This window comes from Monoraphidium neglectum (genome assembly GCF_000611645.1).
Source record: "Monoraphidium neglectum strain SAG 48.87 unplaced genomic scaffold scaffold00240, whole genome shotgun sequence".
In the NCBI taxonomy this organism is placed as follows: Eukaryota; Viridiplantae; Chlorophyta; class Chlorophyceae; order Sphaeropleales; family Selenastraceae; genus Monoraphidium; species Monoraphidium neglectum.
The window spans coordinates 2,729-21,867 of record NW_014013388.1 but is presented as its reverse complement, the minus strand read 5'-3'; the positions used below and the strand labels follow the sequence as shown (position 1 = coordinate 21,867).

The 19,139-nt window shown below is 64.2% G+C and overlaps 3 protein-coding genes across 3 annotated transcripts in view; 1 reads left to right on the top strand and 2 right to left on the bottom strand.

Moving 5' to 3' along the window:
* The window catches only part of MNEG_2191 (hypothetical protein), a gene marked incomplete at both ends in the record, with an annotated part of 13,717 nt that extends 6,538 nt beyond the window's left edge, over positions 1-7,179 (bottom strand). Inside the window, 18 exons of the mRNA XM_014049333.1 lie at positions 187-260; positions 464-914; positions 1,091-1,192; positions 1,388-1,612; positions 1,833-2,012; positions 2,175-2,255; positions 2,458-2,559; positions 2,796-2,852; positions 3,130-3,254; positions 3,569-3,668; positions 3,845-3,902; positions 4,221-4,345; positions 4,741-4,815; positions 5,045-5,161; positions 5,325-5,406; positions 5,672-5,724; positions 5,929-6,052; positions 6,410-7,179. Of these exons, the coding sequence (XP_013904787.1) occupies positions 187-260; positions 464-914; positions 1,091-1,192; positions 1,388-1,612; positions 1,833-2,012; positions 2,175-2,255; positions 2,458-2,559; positions 2,796-2,852; positions 3,130-3,254; positions 3,569-3,668; positions 3,845-3,902; positions 4,221-4,345; positions 4,741-4,815; positions 5,045-5,161; positions 5,325-5,406; positions 5,672-5,724; positions 5,929-6,052; positions 6,410-7,179 (2,901 nt within the window). The remainder of the gene's footprint in view (positions 1-186; positions 261-463; positions 915-1,090; positions 1,193-1,387; positions 1,613-1,832; positions 2,013-2,174; positions 2,256-2,457; positions 2,560-2,795; positions 2,853-3,129; positions 3,255-3,568; positions 3,669-3,844; positions 3,903-4,220; positions 4,346-4,740; positions 4,816-5,044; positions 5,162-5,324; positions 5,407-5,671; positions 5,725-5,928; positions 6,053-6,409) is intronic.
* A 3,580-nt stretch (positions 7,180-10,759) lies between these two features.
* MNEG_2190 (hypothetical protein) lies at positions 10,760-11,722 on the bottom strand (the record flags this gene model as incomplete). The annotated part of the gene is made up of 1 exon (XM_014049332.1): positions 10,760-11,722. The coding sequence occupies one exon, from the start codon at positions 11,720-11,722 to the stop codon at positions 10,760-10,762; it is 963 nt and encodes a 320-aa protein (XP_013904786.1).
* Positions 11,723-14,190: 2,468 nt separating this feature from the next.
* On the top strand, positions 14,191-16,526 carry MNEG_2189 (hypothetical protein; the record flags this gene model as incomplete). Its single annotated transcript, XM_014049331.1, has 6 exons — positions 14,191-14,407; positions 14,679-14,788; positions 15,284-15,405; positions 15,708-15,814; positions 16,165-16,252; positions 16,448-16,526. 6 exons carry the CDS (start codon positions 14,191-14,193, stop codon positions 16,524-16,526), a joined length of 723 nt encoding a protein of 240 aa, XP_013904785.1.
* Between the last annotated feature and the right edge of the window lie 2,613 nt (positions 16,527-19,139).

The following is a 19,139-nucleotide window of genomic DNA, read 5'->3' as shown; positions in this document are numbered from 1 at the left end:
CCCAAACGGGGGGGGGGGGGGGGGTGTTGCGGCAAAGGGCCCACCTTGGTGTGTGACATGCTGTGTTGCTGCTCCTGCGCTTGGCACTGCTTGTGCCCACGCCTGGTGCAATGCGTCAACACAATCGCTCAAGTCAGGTGCTGCTCAGCAGGCAGCCTGCCTGCCCTAGGAAGCCGTCAAGCCCACCTGTGCGTGATCCAGTTCCTGGGCAAGGCGCTCCAGGCGCGACCCCAGATCCAAGAACGCCACCTCCTCAGAAACTTCAAACATGGTGGCGGGGGACAAGGGCATCCGACGTGGGAGGGTTGTGGCCCTCCTCCTTGCTCTGTGCCTATCGTCACCAACCTCGACAGGCCCTATGCACCACTCATTTCGCCCTATCTGAGTGACGCAAGCAACGTACACTTGCAAACAGCATCAACCACCCCTGCCTGCCACAGTATGCAACCCAGATCTGCCCCACCCTTGAAGTCCGCCACCGACGCCGCCAGGTCACTCCTCAGGGCAGCCACCTCCACCCTGACATCAGCGGCCTCCCTCGCCGCCCCCGCCGCCTCGCCGGCCGCTGCGGCTGCCGCCGCCGCCGCCTCGGACCTCGCCGCGGCGAGCGCCGCCCGCGCGCGCTCCGCGGCCGCCTCGGACGCCGCGCGGGCGGCCGCGACCTCGGAGCGCACTTCGGCGTCGCCGTCCTCGGCTGCGCGCCTTGCGGAGGCGAGGGTCGCCTCTGCCGCGGCCCTTGTCGCCTCGACTTCCCGTTCCAGGCGCTCCGCCAAATTACGCGCGGCGGCGGCCGTATCGTCGACGCGGCGCGAGAGGCCCTCCTCGCACAAGGCGAGCGCCGCCGCGGCGGCGGTGGCGCGGGCGTGCAGGTCGTCTGTGCGCGTGCGTAGCTGGGTCACCACCTCGGATTGAACCTGGTGGCGGTCAGCAGTATTGGGTAAAAACCACATCAAGTCAAGTTGTGCAAACCCATTTGGGTACCCTTTTTGACGCGCAGGAGCACGCATGCCAAGCGCACAACAGCCGCGTTAAGAAAAAAGCCAGAGAGGGCGCCTGGGGCGCCGTTGCCCCAGGTGGGGGCGTAGCTCACCGTTTGGGCCTGGTCAACGTGGTCAACGTCTGACCTTAGCCGCGCAGCACCCTCCTGAAGGCGCCGCAGCTCGCCCTCTGCTGCGCTGACGTGCGCCTCCAGCTGCGCGGCGGGTGACGCGGCAGGGCGGCGACCATGACAATGCAGGCACGCGCGGAGGGAGTGCTAGGCGTTGAACTCAGTGACGCCTCGAAGCGCGGCAGCTGGCGGAGTTAAGGGGAGTGCCTTCAGCTGGCCCGGCAAAGTCGGCACGCACCTGGTTGTCAAGCGAGGCCGCAGCAATGGGCATATGCGCACCTTGGCCTCGACGGTGCTCATCTTCTCAGCCGCCGCCCTGCCGCCCGCCTCGGCAGCCGCCGCCGCCTGCGCGATGCGCGCCTCGAGGTCAGCCCTGATGCCGCATGCCTCGGCCGCCGCCGCCGCGCGGCACTGGGCCGCCTCAACGCGCGCAGCTTCCAGGCAGCTGCCTGTTGCCTCTGCGACTTCCTGTCGCAGCAGCTCCTCTGAAAGCTTCGAATCCACCTGGTTCAGACACACGCGCGAGGGAGTGATAACGCAATGGGCGGGCAGAAAACCAAACGACTGGCGAGCGCATGCCGGCGCGGCAGCATCTATCAACGGCACCAGAGTGCACATGCGTGGTTGAGCAGACAGACGACAATTGGTGTGCGCGGTTAGCGCATGCATCCTGTTGCAAAAGTATCTCGCAGCAAGATATCCGATGAGTCCACTGGGACCCCACCTGATTGGCGTCGAACCAGGCCTTTAGCTGCGCCAGCTGCGCGCGCGACTCCGCCGCCTCAGCCGCCGCGCGCGTTGCTGCCTCTGCCTGCCGCGCCTCGAGCTGCCGCAGGCCCTCGGCTAGCCGCAAGAGCGCGGGGCCGGTGGCGGATTCATGGCGGTCTTGCAGGGCGCGGTGGGCCTGCGCGCATGTGAGGCAGGAGCGTGATTGCAGATCAGCATATGCAACTCTTGGTTTGGTCTCTGTGAGGCTCGCCCACTTCGCTTGGTTTGGCGGCAGCAGCAGCAGCAGCAGCAGCAGCAGCAGCAGCAGCAGCAACTTTGCGTGTGAATGCATCGGCACCTGGTCGAGGGCCTTGTAGCTTCCACCCAGCTGCTCATGCTGGCCCCGCAGCTTCCGGTGAGCGTCCAAGAGGAGCTCCAGCTGCGGTGAATGTAAAACCGCAGAGTGCGGCGGGATTGTTGGTGTTAGTGAGGACACAGATCCAGCACAGCTGACACATCATACGTCGCAAGGAAGCGCTGTAAATGGCGGCTCTGCTCATGGTGGAGGAGATCACCCACACGATGGTGCATCATTCAGAACAAGCACTTGAGAAGCTCGCCTTTTGCTCGACCGCCGCTACCAGCCCGGCCTGGCGCTCCTCGGTGGCGCGGAGGTCCGAGGCAGCTGCCGAGAAGCCGCCAGACAGCAGGTCCCGCAGGGCAGAGTCGGAGCCAATGCGAGCCTGCGCGAGGTGACAGATGCGTGAAGTTGACAAATCACTGATCCCCACAGTTCGAGGGGCTCAACGCCGATAGATCTAAGTCATGCCCGTCTCCCCTCCACACCCTGAACCCCAAGGCGGGTCTGTGGAGTGCTGCCACGCACGGCCCCAAGTGGCACGGGCGCGTCGAAGCCGTTTGACCACGTTTGACCAGAGCTTTGGCCCCCCGCCAACCAACCAGCAGCCCTGCGATTCACCTGGATCTCTTTGACCACCACGCTTTCCAGGTTGACCCGCTCCCGGTCCAGAGCCTCCTGTGGCAGGTTGCACATCATTTGGCGCTTTTTCAACGAAATGTTTTTATGATCATAACGCGCCATGTGCGATCAGCGAAGCCAGCACGGGCGGCCCCGGCCGAGCAGACTCGCTCTTTGTCTATCCCAATCGAGCGCGAAATCTGGCCTGGCGATGCGACAGGGCTGCAGCGCCCGTAGCCGCTGCTGCCCTGTGCCGCAGTCGTCCATCGACCCACCGCCAGCCCTGACCCACAAAACCCTGCGCTCAGCCGACGCCGCCGCGCCCACGCCGCACCTCGATGTCCCTGGCGTACGCTCTGAGCCTCTTGAGCGCGGCGCCCACGCCCTCGCGCAGCGCCGCCTCCCGTTGCTCTGTGCTGTCGCGCGCCGCCGCCACCGCCGCCGCCAGCTGGTCCAGGCCTGCGTTGGATTACAGAGGTGCTTTTGCATTGATTGCATGTGCAGCAGTGCCGCGGCGGTGCTAAGTACTTCGCTGGGCGCCTTTCAACATAAGGCTTTATACAATCAAGGTCGTGACGGTGGAGTGCTGCCTCATAATCCCTGGCTGCGGCGGCCCGCCGGACCTGACAGGGCCTGTGAGTGACAGGCCTTCCGCCTGCACCGCGCTCAGCTCAAGCGCAGTGCGGATCCTGCGCTGGTGCTGAGTGCGGTCCCCACCCCACCCCACCCCTCCTAGCATGTGAGCACCAGGGGATGGGCCCCGCCCCGCGCACCTCGCTGCATATCTGAGGCCAGCTGCGCCTGCGCCGCCCCGCCGGCGGCCGCCACCTCTGAGAGCGCCCCCTCCAGCACAGCCAGTCTCTCCAGGCCCAACTAAAGTTGGCGGGGTAGGGACAGGCATGCGGGGGGGGGGGGGCGGTGCTGTTTCCTGTACATTGCTTGGTACAAACAGCCGCAAGCCGGTTGATCCTCCCCACGCTCCGCCCTGGCATTGACCGAGTCAAACCACCAGGCGGCATTGATGTAGATCATCCCTGCCCCGCCCCCACCTTCTCCTGCCGGAGGCTCGCGGCCGCCAGCGCGCCCATTGCGGCCTCGCCCGCACGCCTGCGCGGCGCCAGGCACGGCAGGGCGACCGCACTCGATTGGGAGCCTGGCGCTGCTCACTTGATGCTCCAGGCTGCTGGCTCGAGGCTGCTCCCTCCTCGGCTGCTGACCGAGTGCTACTTCTCATACGGCTGTCCCCAATAGGCTGTTCCCTACAGGCTAATCCTGAGGGCTGCTTCCTCGAGGCTTGTCCGCGTTTGCTGTCCCCTGGTAAACAAAACATATCCAAAGCTGCCTCGCAGCAACAGCAGCACGGCGGCGGCGCCACCGCCCAGCCACCGGCCCAGCTGCATGACATCCCCCCCCGCCCCGGCGCACCTGCTGGCCTCGTCCCTCTGAGAGCTGCGGGCGTCCAGCGCCGCCAGCGCCCCCGCAGCCTCGGCTGCGCGGCTCTCCAGCATGCCGGCGCAGCGGCGCAGCAGCTGCTGCTCGCTCTCTGCGACCTGTCGGTGCCGTGATCAATCATCAGCACACTTGTGTGCGTGTGTGCGCTTGTCCTTATGTGCATGTGCGCACATGTGTGGGTGTATGTGTGCGTGTGGGTGCGTGTGTGTGCGTGTGTGTACGTGTGTGTGTGTGTTTGTGTGTGCGTGCGTGTGTGTGTGTGATGTTTGTGGGTGTGTATGTGTGTGTGTGTGTGAGTGTGTGTGTGTGTGTGTGTAAAGTTTGAGGCACAAAGCAGCCAGCGCTGACAGGCCGCCCAAACAGCTGCCTGTCATATGGACATTGTTGATGAGAAGCAGGATTTCCAGGGGCAATCATTACTCACATGCCTGCAGAGGCGTTTGTATTATTCCCATGCCAGCCCGAGGCGCCACTGCCATGCCGGCAGGCCCACCTGCTGCCGCAGCGCCCTCTCGCGCGCCTCAGCTGCCGCCGCCTCCAGGCGCCGCGCCGCCTGCTCGGCTTGGAGCTGCGGGGCGCGCACGGGCGGCCGTAGGGGGCCAGCTCCGTGGGTGTTCATCACAACAGCATTGAAAAGTGCTTCTGAGCAGTGACAGGATGCACCTTGACGCCTGCTCTTGTCGCAACGCGTGTGACTGCGACCGCGCGCCACTCGACGTGCAACCGATGCTCCTCGCCAGCCGCCCATGGTTGCTTTTGTGACGGGTGCAAGCCTCCTCGGCACCCAGGCAGCCCACCTGCGAGTGCAGCCCCTGGACGGCCGCCGCAAGCTCCCCCAGCCGCCCCCTGACGCCGCCGAGCGCCGCGGCCCCCTCCTGCGCCGTCGCCGCAGCGCCCTGGCGCAGCACCTCCGCCTGCGGCGGACGGCGGTGGGGTCGCAAACCATGTGTGGCCACAGATGCGCCAAGATAATGGGAGGGAGTATTCCGCACAGCAACAAAATGATAAATACTCTTGAGACCCCTCCCATGGTAGGTCCCCTGGAGTCCAAACAGAGCAACATTCGGCCGGCCGCACCTCCGCGCCCTCCGCCGCGAGCTGCGCCTGCACCCTAGACACCGCCGCGCGGAGGGCCGCCCCCGCGGCCGCCGCCTCGGTCCTGCGGGTGGTGTGCCCGTGCGGCCCGTGGCGGGGTCCCTGAGCTCATGGGGGCCTCGCGAAGGGGGATAAAATGCAGGTTTTGAAGCAGCAACTGCGGCAACCCCACCCTGTTTGACCCATCGCTCCGTTTGACCCCTTCTCAGACGACCCTGGAAGGGGCTGCCAGCAACTGCATTACTTCATCGGACTTCGAATGCTGCAGCAGTGTATGCTCGGGGTGTGTGGGTGGCTGTCACACCCAGGGGGGTTGAGGGGGCGCCCACCTGTAGCCTTCGACCTCGCCCGCCAGGGTAGACATGTCGCTCAGCAGCGCCGCCTGCGCGCGACGGCCGCACTTTTGGACGCGAGCTGGCGCGCCCCGCCGCACGCCGTGCGGCACCCGCGCCTTCCAACGCTCCTTTGGAACCACTCCCGCTTGCAGGCACCCGACGTTTGAATCGTCGGTCATCCTACAGCACCCGTGCGTTCACCTGGACCAGCCCAAACACAAAAGCCCCGCCCAAAGGCCTGCCCGCCGCACCTGCTGCTGCCGCACCTCCCCTCGCACGTCGCCCAGGCCCTCGCCGCGGCGGCGCGCCTCCTCCGCGGCCGCGCGCTGCAGCTGCTCGAGGGCCGCCTTGTCGGCCGCGCGCTCTGCTCGTAGGCTGTGTTAGGGGGCAGAAAGGGGATGCAGCGCGCAGGCGGCTGGGGCGGGTGTCAGCGATGCGACTTTGCTGGGAGGCGGCTGCCAGGTGCTGCAACTCCTCCAGCCCGATTCAACAGAAAAGTAGCCAGCAGCCAATCCTTTGCAATCCCTCAACAATGGCAGCGCGTGCCTCCATTTGCGTGCCCGCATGTACTCACACCAACACCCCCTGTCACGCTCACACATATGCCCCGGCGCACAACCCCATCCCTCCAAGTGACAGCCCTAGCACGATGCCCACGTGTGCGCATACCTACGCCGGGACAGCACACAACCCAATCCTCTCCCCCCAGGTTGCCAGGCCCGCCCAACTCACCCGACCAGCTGCTCCGCCAGAGCCAACACTTGGCCCCGCAGTTCACCGCCCGCCCTACCGCCCTCCGCCGCCGCGCCCCGCGCCTCCGCCAGCCGCCCCTCCAACTTCCGCACCTCACCAGACACGCCCGCAAGCTGCTGAGTCAGCGCAGCCGTCGCCGTGGAAGCCGCGTCGCGGCTTCCCCTCAGGTCCCCAAGCTCCGCCGCCGCGCGCGCCACCTCAGCGGCGAGGGCGTTGATCCGCCCCTGCTGCAGGTGCGCTGCGTGCGCGGCCTCTGCGGCGGCGCGCTCGGCCGCTGCGGCGCGCGCGTCCGTGGCGGCTGCTGTGGCCGCGAGCTGCGCACGGTCGCTGTCGCGGTCCTGTGATTCGTGGGTGTGGTGCCACAGCTTGGGCGGCTGCTGCTGCTGCTGCTGCTGCTGCTGCTGCTGCTGCTGCTGCTGCTGCTGCACCTGCAAACTGCCATGACTGCCGCTGCCCACGGGGCTGCCTGGCAGGTTCAGGGACTGCAGCAGCCGTATTGGCGACGCCGGCTGCAGCTGCAGGGGGCCCGACGCCTGCAGCTGCCGGGCAGCTCCTAGCGGCGCCGCCGGCGAGTCGGCAAACGCACCGCCTGGCTTCGGTCGGTCCGGGGATGCGAGGACGCCGCCTGCAGCGGGCCATAGCTGGTCCCACTGGCCGCCGCTCGCTGCTTGGTGCGAAGCGGGCGCGTCCAACGGCGGCAGAAGCTTCCCAGCTGCGCCGCTGCCACTGCCATGCGTCCTGAGCGCCATGTCTGGCGGGGTGCCCCATGCAGGCCTTGGGGAGAAAGGCGGCGCCGCAGTCGCCGCGTGCTGCAGCGGCGGCGGCGTCCGCTGCAGCTGGCGGCGCGCGGCAGGTGCGGCTGCGGCATCCAACCCCGGCTCCCAAGCGTGGGAGTCGCGCTGCATCGCCCCATGGTCGCTGCTGCGTGCCACCACCAGCACCTGGGAGCCCCCATGCAGGGCTGGCAGCGGAAGGCTGGGGTGGCTGGGCTGCGGCAGCTGCTGAGGGGCGACGGAGGGGGGCAGCTGCTGCTGGGTTCCGTGCCGCGGATCCCGCCGAGGCGGCGGGGGTGTGGGCGGCGCTGCAGGATGGGGCGGCCAAGTGGGCAATGCGGGACGCTTTCAGGGAGGGGGTGGCGGCGCCTGCGCGCGGCTGACGCACCACGGCAGAGCGAACCGTCGACGCGTGCTTGCGGCACAAGGCTTGGTCGTGTATCAGGCACCTCCATGCAGAACCTTCCACGCTTCGGTAGTCGCGGGGTAGCGATGCGGGCTTCCGCCCATTTGCAGCAAGTTGCGCACGCGAGCACGCTCGGCGCAGGGCGCAGCCGCTCTGCCAGAATCCGATCCACTCCAAGTTTCAGCTCCTACGATACTCTACACAGCTGTGACATAGCGCTGCTTGAAGGGTGGAATGAAGGTCCATCAATGTGATGTCCGATGCTATTCGCGCTAACTGCGTTCCAGAAAGATATTCCAAAGATGATTGATGAATTACATGCGGCGCAATCACACAAGATCGTGATCCGCAAATTTGCCGATGGATCCCAAAATGACACGAGTGTCTCCGCCGCTACTGCGGTACCTCAGACCCGTACAAATTTGTTTTTTGTACGTTATTTCGTCTCTTCAGCTGTCAGAGATTGAGATGATGGTTTCGCCAGCAACAAATCTTGTTGACCAGAGTTGACCAAGCCTTTGTAAACGCTTAAACTGGCATGAACAATGACTGGACTCAAACACGTACGCTGTGGGGGCGCTTTGCTGCAGCAGCAGGCCTAGCCGTCGATGCCACCATACAGATTTACAGCAAGGCAAACCCCCAAGCTCACAACAGCACAGGGGCAGGGCAGCAGCCAGTTCACGAGCAAGCTACAGGGGCGTCACGTAGCATTTTGGGAAACAGCAGACTTATATGATAAGAGAATCGAGAAAAATTGCCCACCCCTGCAGCATGCAGCTCGGACCGGCCACCGCATATCCACCTGCGTGCGGACGAATCCACCACCAACTGCACATCAGGGAGGGGGGCATGCAAACCCACTTGCGCGCGTCTATAATTGATTGCCCTGATGCCCTTTGCAAGAGGCACGGACAGCAGGCAGGAGGCAGCTGCGGCAGGAGGCAGCCGCAGCAGGCGGCCTGCAATCAAGAAAGTCAGCGGCACCGTGCAAAGAAAGACTCGCTCCGTGCGCACAGCAAGCAAGAGCAGCGGATGAGGCCAGCACAAGTCACTGAGACGGAGGAGCAGAGAGGACGGACTCCGCAATCTAGGCGGGGCCCAAAGAACGGCCCGCGCGGGGGTGCACCCCCGCTTCCTGCCAAGGCACCCTGTGCTGGCGCCCCCGACAAAAGCTGTCACAACGCGCTCGCCCAGTTCCCCTGTGGTTTCCTAGGTTGATACGCAATGCCATGCCCGTGCGCCCGCCCGGGTTTGGTGCGCCGCCCATGGGCGCGCGAAATTGGGATAGACTAAATGAGGTGTCGTGTGCAGCAATCCTCGGAGACATCCGAAGGACAGCACATCAAGTCCGTTTTGGGCTGCCATGGGGAGCCGAGCGGACAGGCAAGCAGCAAAGAGGTGTGGACAGTCCAAAGCCCCTCGCCAGGCGGGGGGAATGCGCGCGGCCATTCGTGCCAGCCGCTTCAAGACAAGTCGCCGTCAGAGGGTGCAACGATGCCCCAGGCCCCCTCGAGGCACCAGACCAGCGCCGCAGGCGCTGCGAGCCCATTCCAGCGGGGGCCCAGGGTTAGCTGCGTCGGCCGGCTGTGCATCGAGCATCACAAGCATCACGATCGGTCGGGCGGCTGGCTCCTGTCCCCCAAGCCCGCCTGGGATTCCCGCGGCCGCAGGCACGGCGCGCCTTTTCTCCTGCAGCGTCCGGGGTTTGGGGTTTCGAGGCAGTGCATGGGTCATGACGAGTCCCCAGGCAGAGTTGTGGCGTACGAAAACCTCAGAGAGCCCATGTTAGAGGCAGAAGGGCCCAAGCCCAGACCGCAAACCCACACAGGGGGCCCGGCATCCGCATTCGCTGTGCGGCGCCGCAGCCCCGAAACGAAAAGCCGGGCAGAGCGGGCCCAGTAGCGAAAAGGCAGTCTCGCGTGACAAGGCTTAAGGTTTGACCCAGCCGCGGCTGCGCAGCGCGCGAAGCGGCAACCGCCAGCCGCACAAGGGTCGCCGACGTCCGCACGCGGGCGGCGCCAAAGGGCGAAGCTGTGAGTGGCGCGGCGCGGGGGCCACCTCCTCACATCACTGCTGGCTGGACGCGGCCAGAGGCGTGCGCCTAGTGGAGCAGTGGCAAACACGCAGGCACAAAAGACACAGAGGAGAGGAGCAGGGCACGGGTTCAAGAGAAAAAGCGGAGGGATAGGATATCAAGTTTGAATAGAGAGAGAGCGCCAGCCGTGCACTGGCCCTCACAGAGGGAAGGGGGGCCGATAGTGCTTACGCCGCCGATGCTGCGCTGGCGGCCGCAGCAACGCTCCGGCCCTGCGATCGCATGGATGACCACACGAGCAGGTTTGACCACGGGCGCGACGCGGGCGTCAGGATAGTGGCGCCACGCGAATGCCTGCAAAGGCTGTCTCCCAATTCATGCAGCGAGTGGGGGTTGGAGTTTTGTCGGTCAGCCGCACGCATGGGGGATTGACAATTCGCCACAGCAGCGGCGGCCTGGGGAAATTCCGCAGGCGTGCCCTGCAAATGCATACGATCATGGTAGGGAGAGGACGTGTCCAGTAAAATGGACCGCAACTCACAGTAATGCGTCGCAATGCACACTGAAATAACCAGCCCGAAGCCAGGAGGCAGGGCAGGGCAAAGGGGCGCAGCGGCCGAAGGAAACCCAAGCGGCGAAGGGCTGAGCGGTTCAAAGAGCCCGGGCCGCCCACAATGGGCTGTGCGCATGGCGCGCGCCTCAGGAGAGTAAGCAGCAAAGAGAGGAGCGCTTCCACCCCGACGCCATGGCTGCCGTCGATGCGCACGAGCGGCGAGGGGCGGGCCCCCTGGAAGCACCTTCCTAAGAGCCTAACGAGGCGCGGCCCTGTGCCTGCCGCAGCCTGTGGCTGCTTCAAGGAACTTCTCAGCGGGTGTGGTCACGCGCAAGGGGACATTTTGCGCGCAAGGCCAGCCCATGAATAGCAAGCTCGTAACTGAGCCTGTGCATTTGCACCCCCAAAAAACATGGCGAGCTCGAGGCCGGCCTGTCATCATCGCAAACATCATTGGGCAAAGCAGCCCTGACCGCACACCCCGACAGGACACTTCAGGGGCAAGCAGCTGCCCAGCCAAGGAGGCCGGGGGTCGGCTGGGAGCCCCCACGCCTGGGTGTCAGCCCTCGGATGTGGCGACCGGCTCCGCCGCGCCCTGGGCGCCGAGCGACAAGGACTGCTGCATGAGGGCTGTCAAGAACGCGTCTTGCTCCGTCGCCGCCACGGCCGCCGCGGCGGCAGCGACCGCGGCCTGCGACTCTCCGCCACCCCCACCTCCGCCGCCGCCGCCGAGCGCGCTGGGCAGGGAGCGCTGGCGCGTGAGGGAGGGCGAGGTTGACTTGGAAGAAAGTGACAGCGAGAGCGACGCCGCCTGCTGCTGCAGCTCCTGGATCTGCTGCTGCAGCAGCTCTGACGCCTGCTCCTGGGCCTGCTGCCGAGCGGCGGCGGCGGCTGTGCCGGACGGCGGCAGGCGCGGCTGCTGGCCGCCGCTGCCCATCCGGGCGAGCGCCTGCTGCTGCTGCTGCTGCTGCTGCTGCTGCTGGTGCTGTTGGTGCTGCGGCTGCTGGTGCTGGTTCTGCTGGTGGTGGTAGTGTTGCTGGTGTTGCTGATGTTGCAGGTGCTGCTGCTGCTGCTGGTGCTGGTGCTGCTGTTGCTGGTTGTGGTGGTGGTGTTGCTGCTGCTGAGCGATGTCACCGCTGTGCTGCTGCTGGTGCTGGTGATGCTGCTGCACCAACATGACGCCGCCGCCCCCGGCCACTTGCATGCCGCCGCCTGACCACGCCGTGTAACCATATGGCGCGCCGCCGCCGCCGCCGCCATAAGCGCCAGATGGGTCCGACAGCATAAGCATACCCCCATGTCCCACCAAGCCGCCCTGCAGCCCCAGGCCCGCCTGCGCCTGGACGCCTGCCAGGCCACCGCCAGTCGCGCCTGGAGGCAGCGCTTGAACCATCATCATCTGCGCGGAGCCGCCGCCGCCCGCCCCGCCGCCGCCGCCAGGGGTTCCCTGAACGTACGCAAGGCCCATCCCTCCTCCGCCGCCGCTGCCGGGCGCGGGGCCGCCGCCAGGGGCGACCAACATGACGCCGGCCCCGTACCCCTGAGGCACGCCCCCTGGCTGGCGCCCGCCGCCTGGCATGCCCCCGTAAGTAAGGAACGTTTGCGCACCCGAGCTGCCGCCGCCACCGCCGCCCTGCACGGGCCCATATGCATGCGCCATGCCGCCGCCGACCAGACCCCCGCCGCCGCCGCCGCCTGCCATCATGAGGGCGGCGCTCCGCGCCGCAGCGGCCCGCTTTGCTCCAAGTTTGAGGGATGCACCGGTGCTCCAGCAGAGCTCGGCGGGCGGAAGGTCGGGGGGCAGCGGCCGCAGCTCGCCGCCGTGGTGGGCGAAGAAGCAGACCGGACGCGTGCAGCTTGGGCCATACTGGCAAATCTCGGTCCGGAAGCTGCAGGGGTGGCGTAGAAGAGGCTGTTGAGGCCGTGTGGTGCGGCATGGCAGACTGCTGCGGTGATGCAGGGAGGCCAGCTGATGGCAGGCGCGGCAAAGCAGCAGCGGACCGCGATGTGTGTGGCAAGACTGCCTCAAACCCTGGTCCTCAGAATGAAGGCGACCCACCGCTCTGGGTGCAGCCAGTACTCAAAAAGGTTGTGAGCATTCAGGCACTGCGGGTTGTGGCAGGGTCGGGTGAGGAGGGCGGTGGTCGTGGGGCCACGACGGCCAGCTGTGTGGTGGTCGCAGGGGGGCGTCGGCCGCCCGGGTGCGGCATGCAGCAACCTCACTTAGGCTTTGAAACCTGTGGACCTGCGACAGCGCCTACCATGCCGCCATGGCGGTTACGAGGGGCATTGGCTCCGTGACGGACGACTCACCTGGTCGCCGTCAGGGCAGGGCAGCTTCTTCTTAGCGTAGGGGCACGCTATGGATCGGTAAGGCACCGACCGCAGGTCTCTGCGCGCCGCGCGCTCGCCCTGGTGACCGCATGGGCATGCAGCCCAGTCATGGGCAAATTGTTTTGGGCACGGGTCGACCTGTGAAGAGCGGGAAACAGGCGTAGGAGACCAAGGCCCAGCAAGGGGAGGGGGGTAGGGCAGAGGCTCAAATGGCTTGCATGGGGCACCCCACAGCGCAGCATGTGGCGGGTGGCCCCAAGCGCCGACTGCGAGGGACGCAAAGCAGCCAGCATGCGGTCATGCCTAAGTCCACGAAGCAACCGACTTTGATTCCATCCCAGTGCTGCCCCTGCGCGCCTTATAGTGCAGACACAGGAACTCCGGGTCGCACGCGTAGCTGGGCGGCGTGTCCCGCAGCTGCCCGGCATACATTCCGTACCAAATAAGTTAAACACCGCACGACCCGACCAGTAGCTGTGTGATGCGCGATCTGTGGGCAATGCGGCCAGTACTGCTTGCTTGCCGCCTCAACAACAAATACAAAAAGAGCAAGAGATTTCATCTAACTGAGGGAATGGGGCACGAGCGGCTGTGCGTCCAACCTTGTTGCCTCGTGTTTATTTGATCATTCAAGCGAAGGGTGACTGGGCGACCTGGCCCGCCCCATCACGCCCTCGTGTCTCCTTCAACATAAAATAATTCCACTTGCCAAAATGGGGTGGACGCATGTAGGTGACACCCTGCTTGCGGCGGCGTCACCTGCAGCAGCCGTTGCCCCGGGTTTGACTCGGTGTATGTGGACCGACGCAACATGGCCTTTGGGCATTCTTCGCGGGCATGTGTTCTTATGAATGTTTCAAAATCCCTGGCAGAGCAGTTTTGCGTGCAGTAAAGCAGGCGTTGGCTGCATCGACACTGCATTATTAATCCGTTACGTTGTTGATGTCTTGGCAGTGCATGGAGCAAACACCATCATCAATGAAACGCATGGGATCGTGCTAGCTTGCCTTTTGTTGTGGCTTCATGGTCAAGGCTCATGAGATGGGGGGTTTCCCTCTGGAAGGCGCTTGACGCCTGGGTTGACGCAGGGCCATGCTGTGACCACCTGGCTGTGACGGCACGGGTGTGGCACAGGGTGTGGCTGCGATGCTGCTTTTCGAGCTTTGTCATCGCCGCCATGTGGTCGATCGGATGTGATTGTGGTGGCACACACTGTTGCCAAACCTTCAAAAGGGTGATTCGTCATACAAATCCTGGTGGAACGGGTGGGGCAGGCATACCCCACTCGCTTTTAGCTCCTCTGCTGCTAGCTGCGTGCCACGCACCGCTCATGGTGTTACAGTGACGGCCGACTACGACTCCAAGGTAGTTGAGGTATACTTCTATTCCGAACCAAGACCTTGCAGGCAAGGGGAGCTCTCAGCTCAGGTGCATGCACGCAACGATGCAAGCTGCAACACAACGCCGGCCACGTCACTCTTGCAGTGACGAGTGCCGCAACACCTGCACAACTGGGTTCGGTACTGTACAGTACTGCAATGTAAGAAGACAATTCTTCGTTTTTTCTCACTCTCAAACTGCGATCCTTGCAATTTTACGTGATCTGTGGACGGCGTCCCACCCGGCACCGAGAGCAGCTCTCCAGCGCACAGCAACATGCCGTTTGGGCAGTTATTGATTGGGCCGCCGGGCAGCGGCAAGACCACGTTTTGTAACGGCGTGCAGCAGTACTTGCGCGCGGCGCGACGCCATGTCGTGCTGCTCAACCTGGACCCTGCGAATGATGTGCTGCCCTACGAGCCTGATATTGATGTGTGTGACCTAGTTTGCCTGGAGCAGGTCATGGCGGAGCTTGGCCTAGGGCCAAACGGAGGTGTGACTGAGCGCCTGGGTTGGTTTGGGGCTCTTCGTCGCGGCAGCGGTCAAGAAACGTCGAAGCGCATGCAACAGGCCGGTGCAGGGGTCATACCTCGAACACGAGACGGCTGCTGGCAGGACTTCTGTTCCTATACTTCAAACCGGCCCGTCCGCTTGCAGTTACCGAACGCGAGCGGCTGGCCCGTCATCCGCTCCATGGCGCGAACCTCACCGCCCGGTGTGCGCAAGCAACAGATGGCAGCTGGCCCATGCTGCAATCCCACCAGGCCTCGTGTACTGCATCGAGTACCTGGAGAAAAATGTTGACTGGCTGCTGGAGAAGCTGCAGCCGTACGAGGAAGCCGGAGCCTACATTGTAATCGACTGCCCTGGCCAGGTGGGTGTGGATGAGCGCATTTGCTCGCGCTCGCGCTCGCCTTCGCGCGTTTTTGAACACGCAGCACCCATGTGGACTGCCATATGTGCGTGTGTCTGTAGAGGAGTGTGCTTTTGTGCGCATGTGCATTTGGTCGCATGCGTGTGTGTGGCCGTGTGTGCATGTGCGTGCTTAGTCTGATGAACAGCATCGACGTAGGCGACCGAAAGGAGGTATGGGTGCAGGCTAAAGGATGCAGCTTTATTGCAGCCGTACCTGCTGCAGCTGTCAAGAGCGGTGGGCCGCCCTGCCGGAGAACCCCTCAGCTTTGTGAAAGAATCTTGCATGTGCCCAGAAATGCTTGCGTGTCCCTTGCCGCTTGTCATTTACGGCGGCGCGACAAGGAGGCCGCGCAGGCGTGCTTGTCTCCATCGCTTCCCCCAACCGGTGCCAGTCGTTGGGATACCAGCCTCAGTGAGCCGTCACCTATCTGCGCGATATGCATTCAACCCCCAGGTGGAGCTCTTCACGCAGCACGGCAGCCTGCGGCGCGTCCTAGACCTGCTCTCCAAGCAGCGGGGCTACCGGCTGGCTGCGGTGCATCTCGTGGACGCCCACCTCTGCACTGAGCCCTCAAAGTGGGCGCATGGCGTCCCCGGCTCCCTGCCCCACTTACGGCGCCTTGCCTGCCCCATGCATGGGCTGCTGGCGCCCCGCTGCACTCACGTGGGGTCGCCGCGTAGCATCGGGTCGTCCTGTCTCCTCGCACACTGCGCCGTCGACTTTCGGGTGCTGCCGCCACCACCAGCGGTGCATCCGGCCCCGCCGAAGCGCCGCACGCCTCTGTCGCGCTTTCCTTGCGTTGAGACGCGTCTCGGTCCACGTGTCAAGCCTCACATCCGCATGCCTGCCGCCAACCCCCAACCGACCCCGCCGCCAGGTACATCGCCGCGCTGCTGCTGTCGCTGAGTGCGATGCTGCACCTTGAGCTGCCCCACGTCAACGTGCTCTCCAAGGTCGACCTCATCCGCCAGTATGGAAGGCTGGGTGCGTCGCCGGCCCGCCTTTGCTCTGCGACTGTGCGCTTCGCATGCAAGGCGTGCCGAGCAGCGGTGCCTGTGCTGCCGCAGCAGTAGGCGCCAAGGCGGGGGGTGTCTTCTTGGAGAGGCGCCTGCCATCCAATGCAGGAGCGCCAGGCGCAGCATGCCGGCCCTCCCCCATCACCAGCTGTTGCACGTCCCCTGCCTTTTTTCACCCCAAGCCCCAGCTTCCCCGGCCCCAACCCGCAGCTTCCCCCGCCCCACCTGTTCCCCTGATAACACGAATGGCCCTGTTGGCTGGGTCCCTCTTGGCACCCAACGCGATTACCCCCATCCCCACTTGCCCCAATTTCACAGACTTTTCGCTAGACTTTTACACAGAGGTGCAGGACCTGTCATACCTGGTACGCGGCATGGGCAACGACCGCTTCGGCGCCAAGCACAGGTGCGCTGAGTGCCTCAATATGCATGCATCTCGCTGCGACAGTGGCGGCAGTCTTTGTGAGGGGGGGGGGGGCATGGGCCGCATGTGGCCTCGTATGCACCTCCGTTTGTGCTCAGCCTCTGGCATGCATGAGGCAAGGCTCTTTTGTTTCATTCCATCATCAGGGAGTTGTTTCACCATACCGCAACCCACCAGGAAGCTGAGCCGTGAGCTGTGTGAGCTGGTGCAGGACTTTGGGCTGGTCAGCTTCCTACCACTCGCCATTGAGGTGTGAAATTGTGGTGTATGCACTCACACTTCCATGGGGTTGACTGCGTCCGGCCCGCATGGAAGCGTGATTGACACCCACTCTACTTCGCGAGTTGCCACACGTGCCACCTGGCATGTCGTTTGGTTTTTCAGGCATTCAACCTCCTCACTTGTGATCAACCCCGCCCTCCCAGACCCTCTGATCCAACATGTGATCCCTGTTAATTGCGCCTTTAATTTTCCTCGTCTTTCTCAGGACAAGGCATCCCTCCAGGCGGTGCTGCAGCAAGTGGACAAGGCCAACGGCGCTCTCTACGCGTCACTGGCAAACCCACAGCTGGGTCTCCCGCCAGAGCTCCTCTATGGCGCAGCGCACAGGTTTGGCACAATTCGACCTTGGGTGCGAGCTGCTGTCTCGTTGGGACCACAATCCACCAGGGATTTCAGAGGGGTTGTGTGGGGTGGGCTGCAGGGCACCGAGGGCGCGGGCGAGCCCAGGTCGCGTTGAGGTCGGGGCCGTCGCTGCCCATTATGGCTCTGATGGCGGTCAGGCGCTGAGGCGCGCGGTGGCTCGCTGGCTCCTGCAGGGCGGAGGACGACGAGCTGGCGAGGGCGATGCAAGAGAAGTACATCGACGCGCCGGCGCGCCGTGGCGGGGAGGAGGGGCAGCGGGCAGGCGCGCTCCTGCCGGAGGGCGCAGCGCCAGTGGCAGAGGAGGGTGGGCGGGGGCAAGGGCTGGTCGTTGTTGAGCGGCAACAGCAGCAGCAGCAGCAGCAGCAGCAGCAGCAGCAGCAGCAGCAGCAGCGGCATCATGACCTGCATGCACAGGGGCACAGCGAGTCACAGGCGGACGACACTGAACGCCCGGGGTCAAGCGGGACCATCGGACAAGTGACCGGATGCAGCAAGGGCGGGCAGGGCCACCTGCCTGCGGGGCAGCAGCAGTCTGCGTGTGTGGTGCTTGAGAGCCCGGCGGCGGCAGGAGGCTCGGCGGCGGCAGGAGGCGCAGTGCGGGCTGGGGCAGGGCAGCTGCGGGAACAGCTGCAAGCTTGTGACGGTGGGGAAGGCACGTAAGCTGTTCACATGCTGTAAAACCAACATGAAAATCGCGAGATGTCAGTGCTGCTACTCAATCATGTGAGATCATGTGAGAAGTCAAGGCAAGGTCGATATCATGGTCATGTCTCAATTTCCTGCCGTGTGTGAGAACGTCGGGTTTGTGGTGCACAGGGTACTGTCGAGGGCTCAAGGTTGTACTCACGCGTTTTTGAAGGGGTTGTCCATGCCACACGTGGTGGTGCAGTTGCGCCACTCTCAATCCTTGGGAATATGGAGGGCAGCTCAGCAGCTGTCAACCCACTTTCGAACGGCGCAGGCGTGCGATTTGACGTGGTGGCAATCTCTTTGTGTACATCCAGAGAGTCTGTGCAGTGCATAATATGTGTTCCGGGATACGAGCACAACCCCAAATGAGGCATTTCATCACTGATTTCTGGACCCGCGCGCACCCAATACCGCCGCTTGGGACAACCGTGTCAGCCCGATGCCTGGCAGACAACGTCAAGCCAGCGCGTGCGTGCATGTGCGATTGCAGGCGCACCAGCAGTCCCCGCACCTGATTTGCAGCGCACCATTGCTGCCCGTACCTGCTGTCCTGAACCTCAAGTGCCCCAGACGTGTGTGCATGGAAGCTGGCAGGGATGGCTGCACCAGGAGGGTCGTCATAAGTGGAATGTCATCTGCGCTCATTGATGCCAGGTGGTCTGGCAGCGGTGAACAGTCATGTCCCCATGCAGCAAACCATGAGCTCCAACTCATCTCGATGTGCTTGGGCGCGTCCGCCGTGCATCCTTCGCTGCTCTACACCAAGCAGCTGCATGCACATTATGATAGCAGCCACCCTTCAACAGCACCTTCCAAAACAGCACACAGACTGAGAGGCATATTATGGCGTGGCAGGTGCAAACGGCTGCCCTAAGGGTCGAGGCAGCATCCTGCCACTGCTGCAGCAGACTTCCAGGCTGCGTTGCAACCCTCTGCCCTGGCGTGCACACCTGCACGTTTGCGCCCCCTTTATACCCTTGGTCTATGCTAAGTTAGTACGGTGGCCCCATATCATGTTTCGTGATAGCACTACACATGCATGAAGTATGCTACAGTACCAGGACCTTGCACGCCAGCAAGGTTGTGCCACACTGCAGCAGCCAAGCAAAGCTGGCATGCAGGCGCTGCGCGCCTGCGACCTTCCCATTTCCGCGCTGTTGCGCGCTTGCCAGCCAATGTGACCTTATGTGCATACAGTCCTTGCAGTGCGAAGGGCTTGGACCCTTGTGACACAGCATTACTGAAACCTTAGCATTACCTAAATCACGGTCACGACGTGCGCCTCGCTGCATGCTTGCGACTTCGGTGATTTCTCTTGTAGTATTTTCCGTTCGTTGTTGCAGTTTGAACAGGTATCCAAGAGCGTTCCTGTTGCTGCTGGGACGCCCGCGGGGTCGGAACGGTACCATGAATCGCCACTTTCTGGCCCGGCCTGCCCGCAGCCCGCTTGGGGCGGGGCAGCTTCGCTCGGCCAGCGGCCCGCGGGCCCCGCCACGCCCCCTGCTGTGTAAGCGCGCGTCGCACCCTCGGGCGG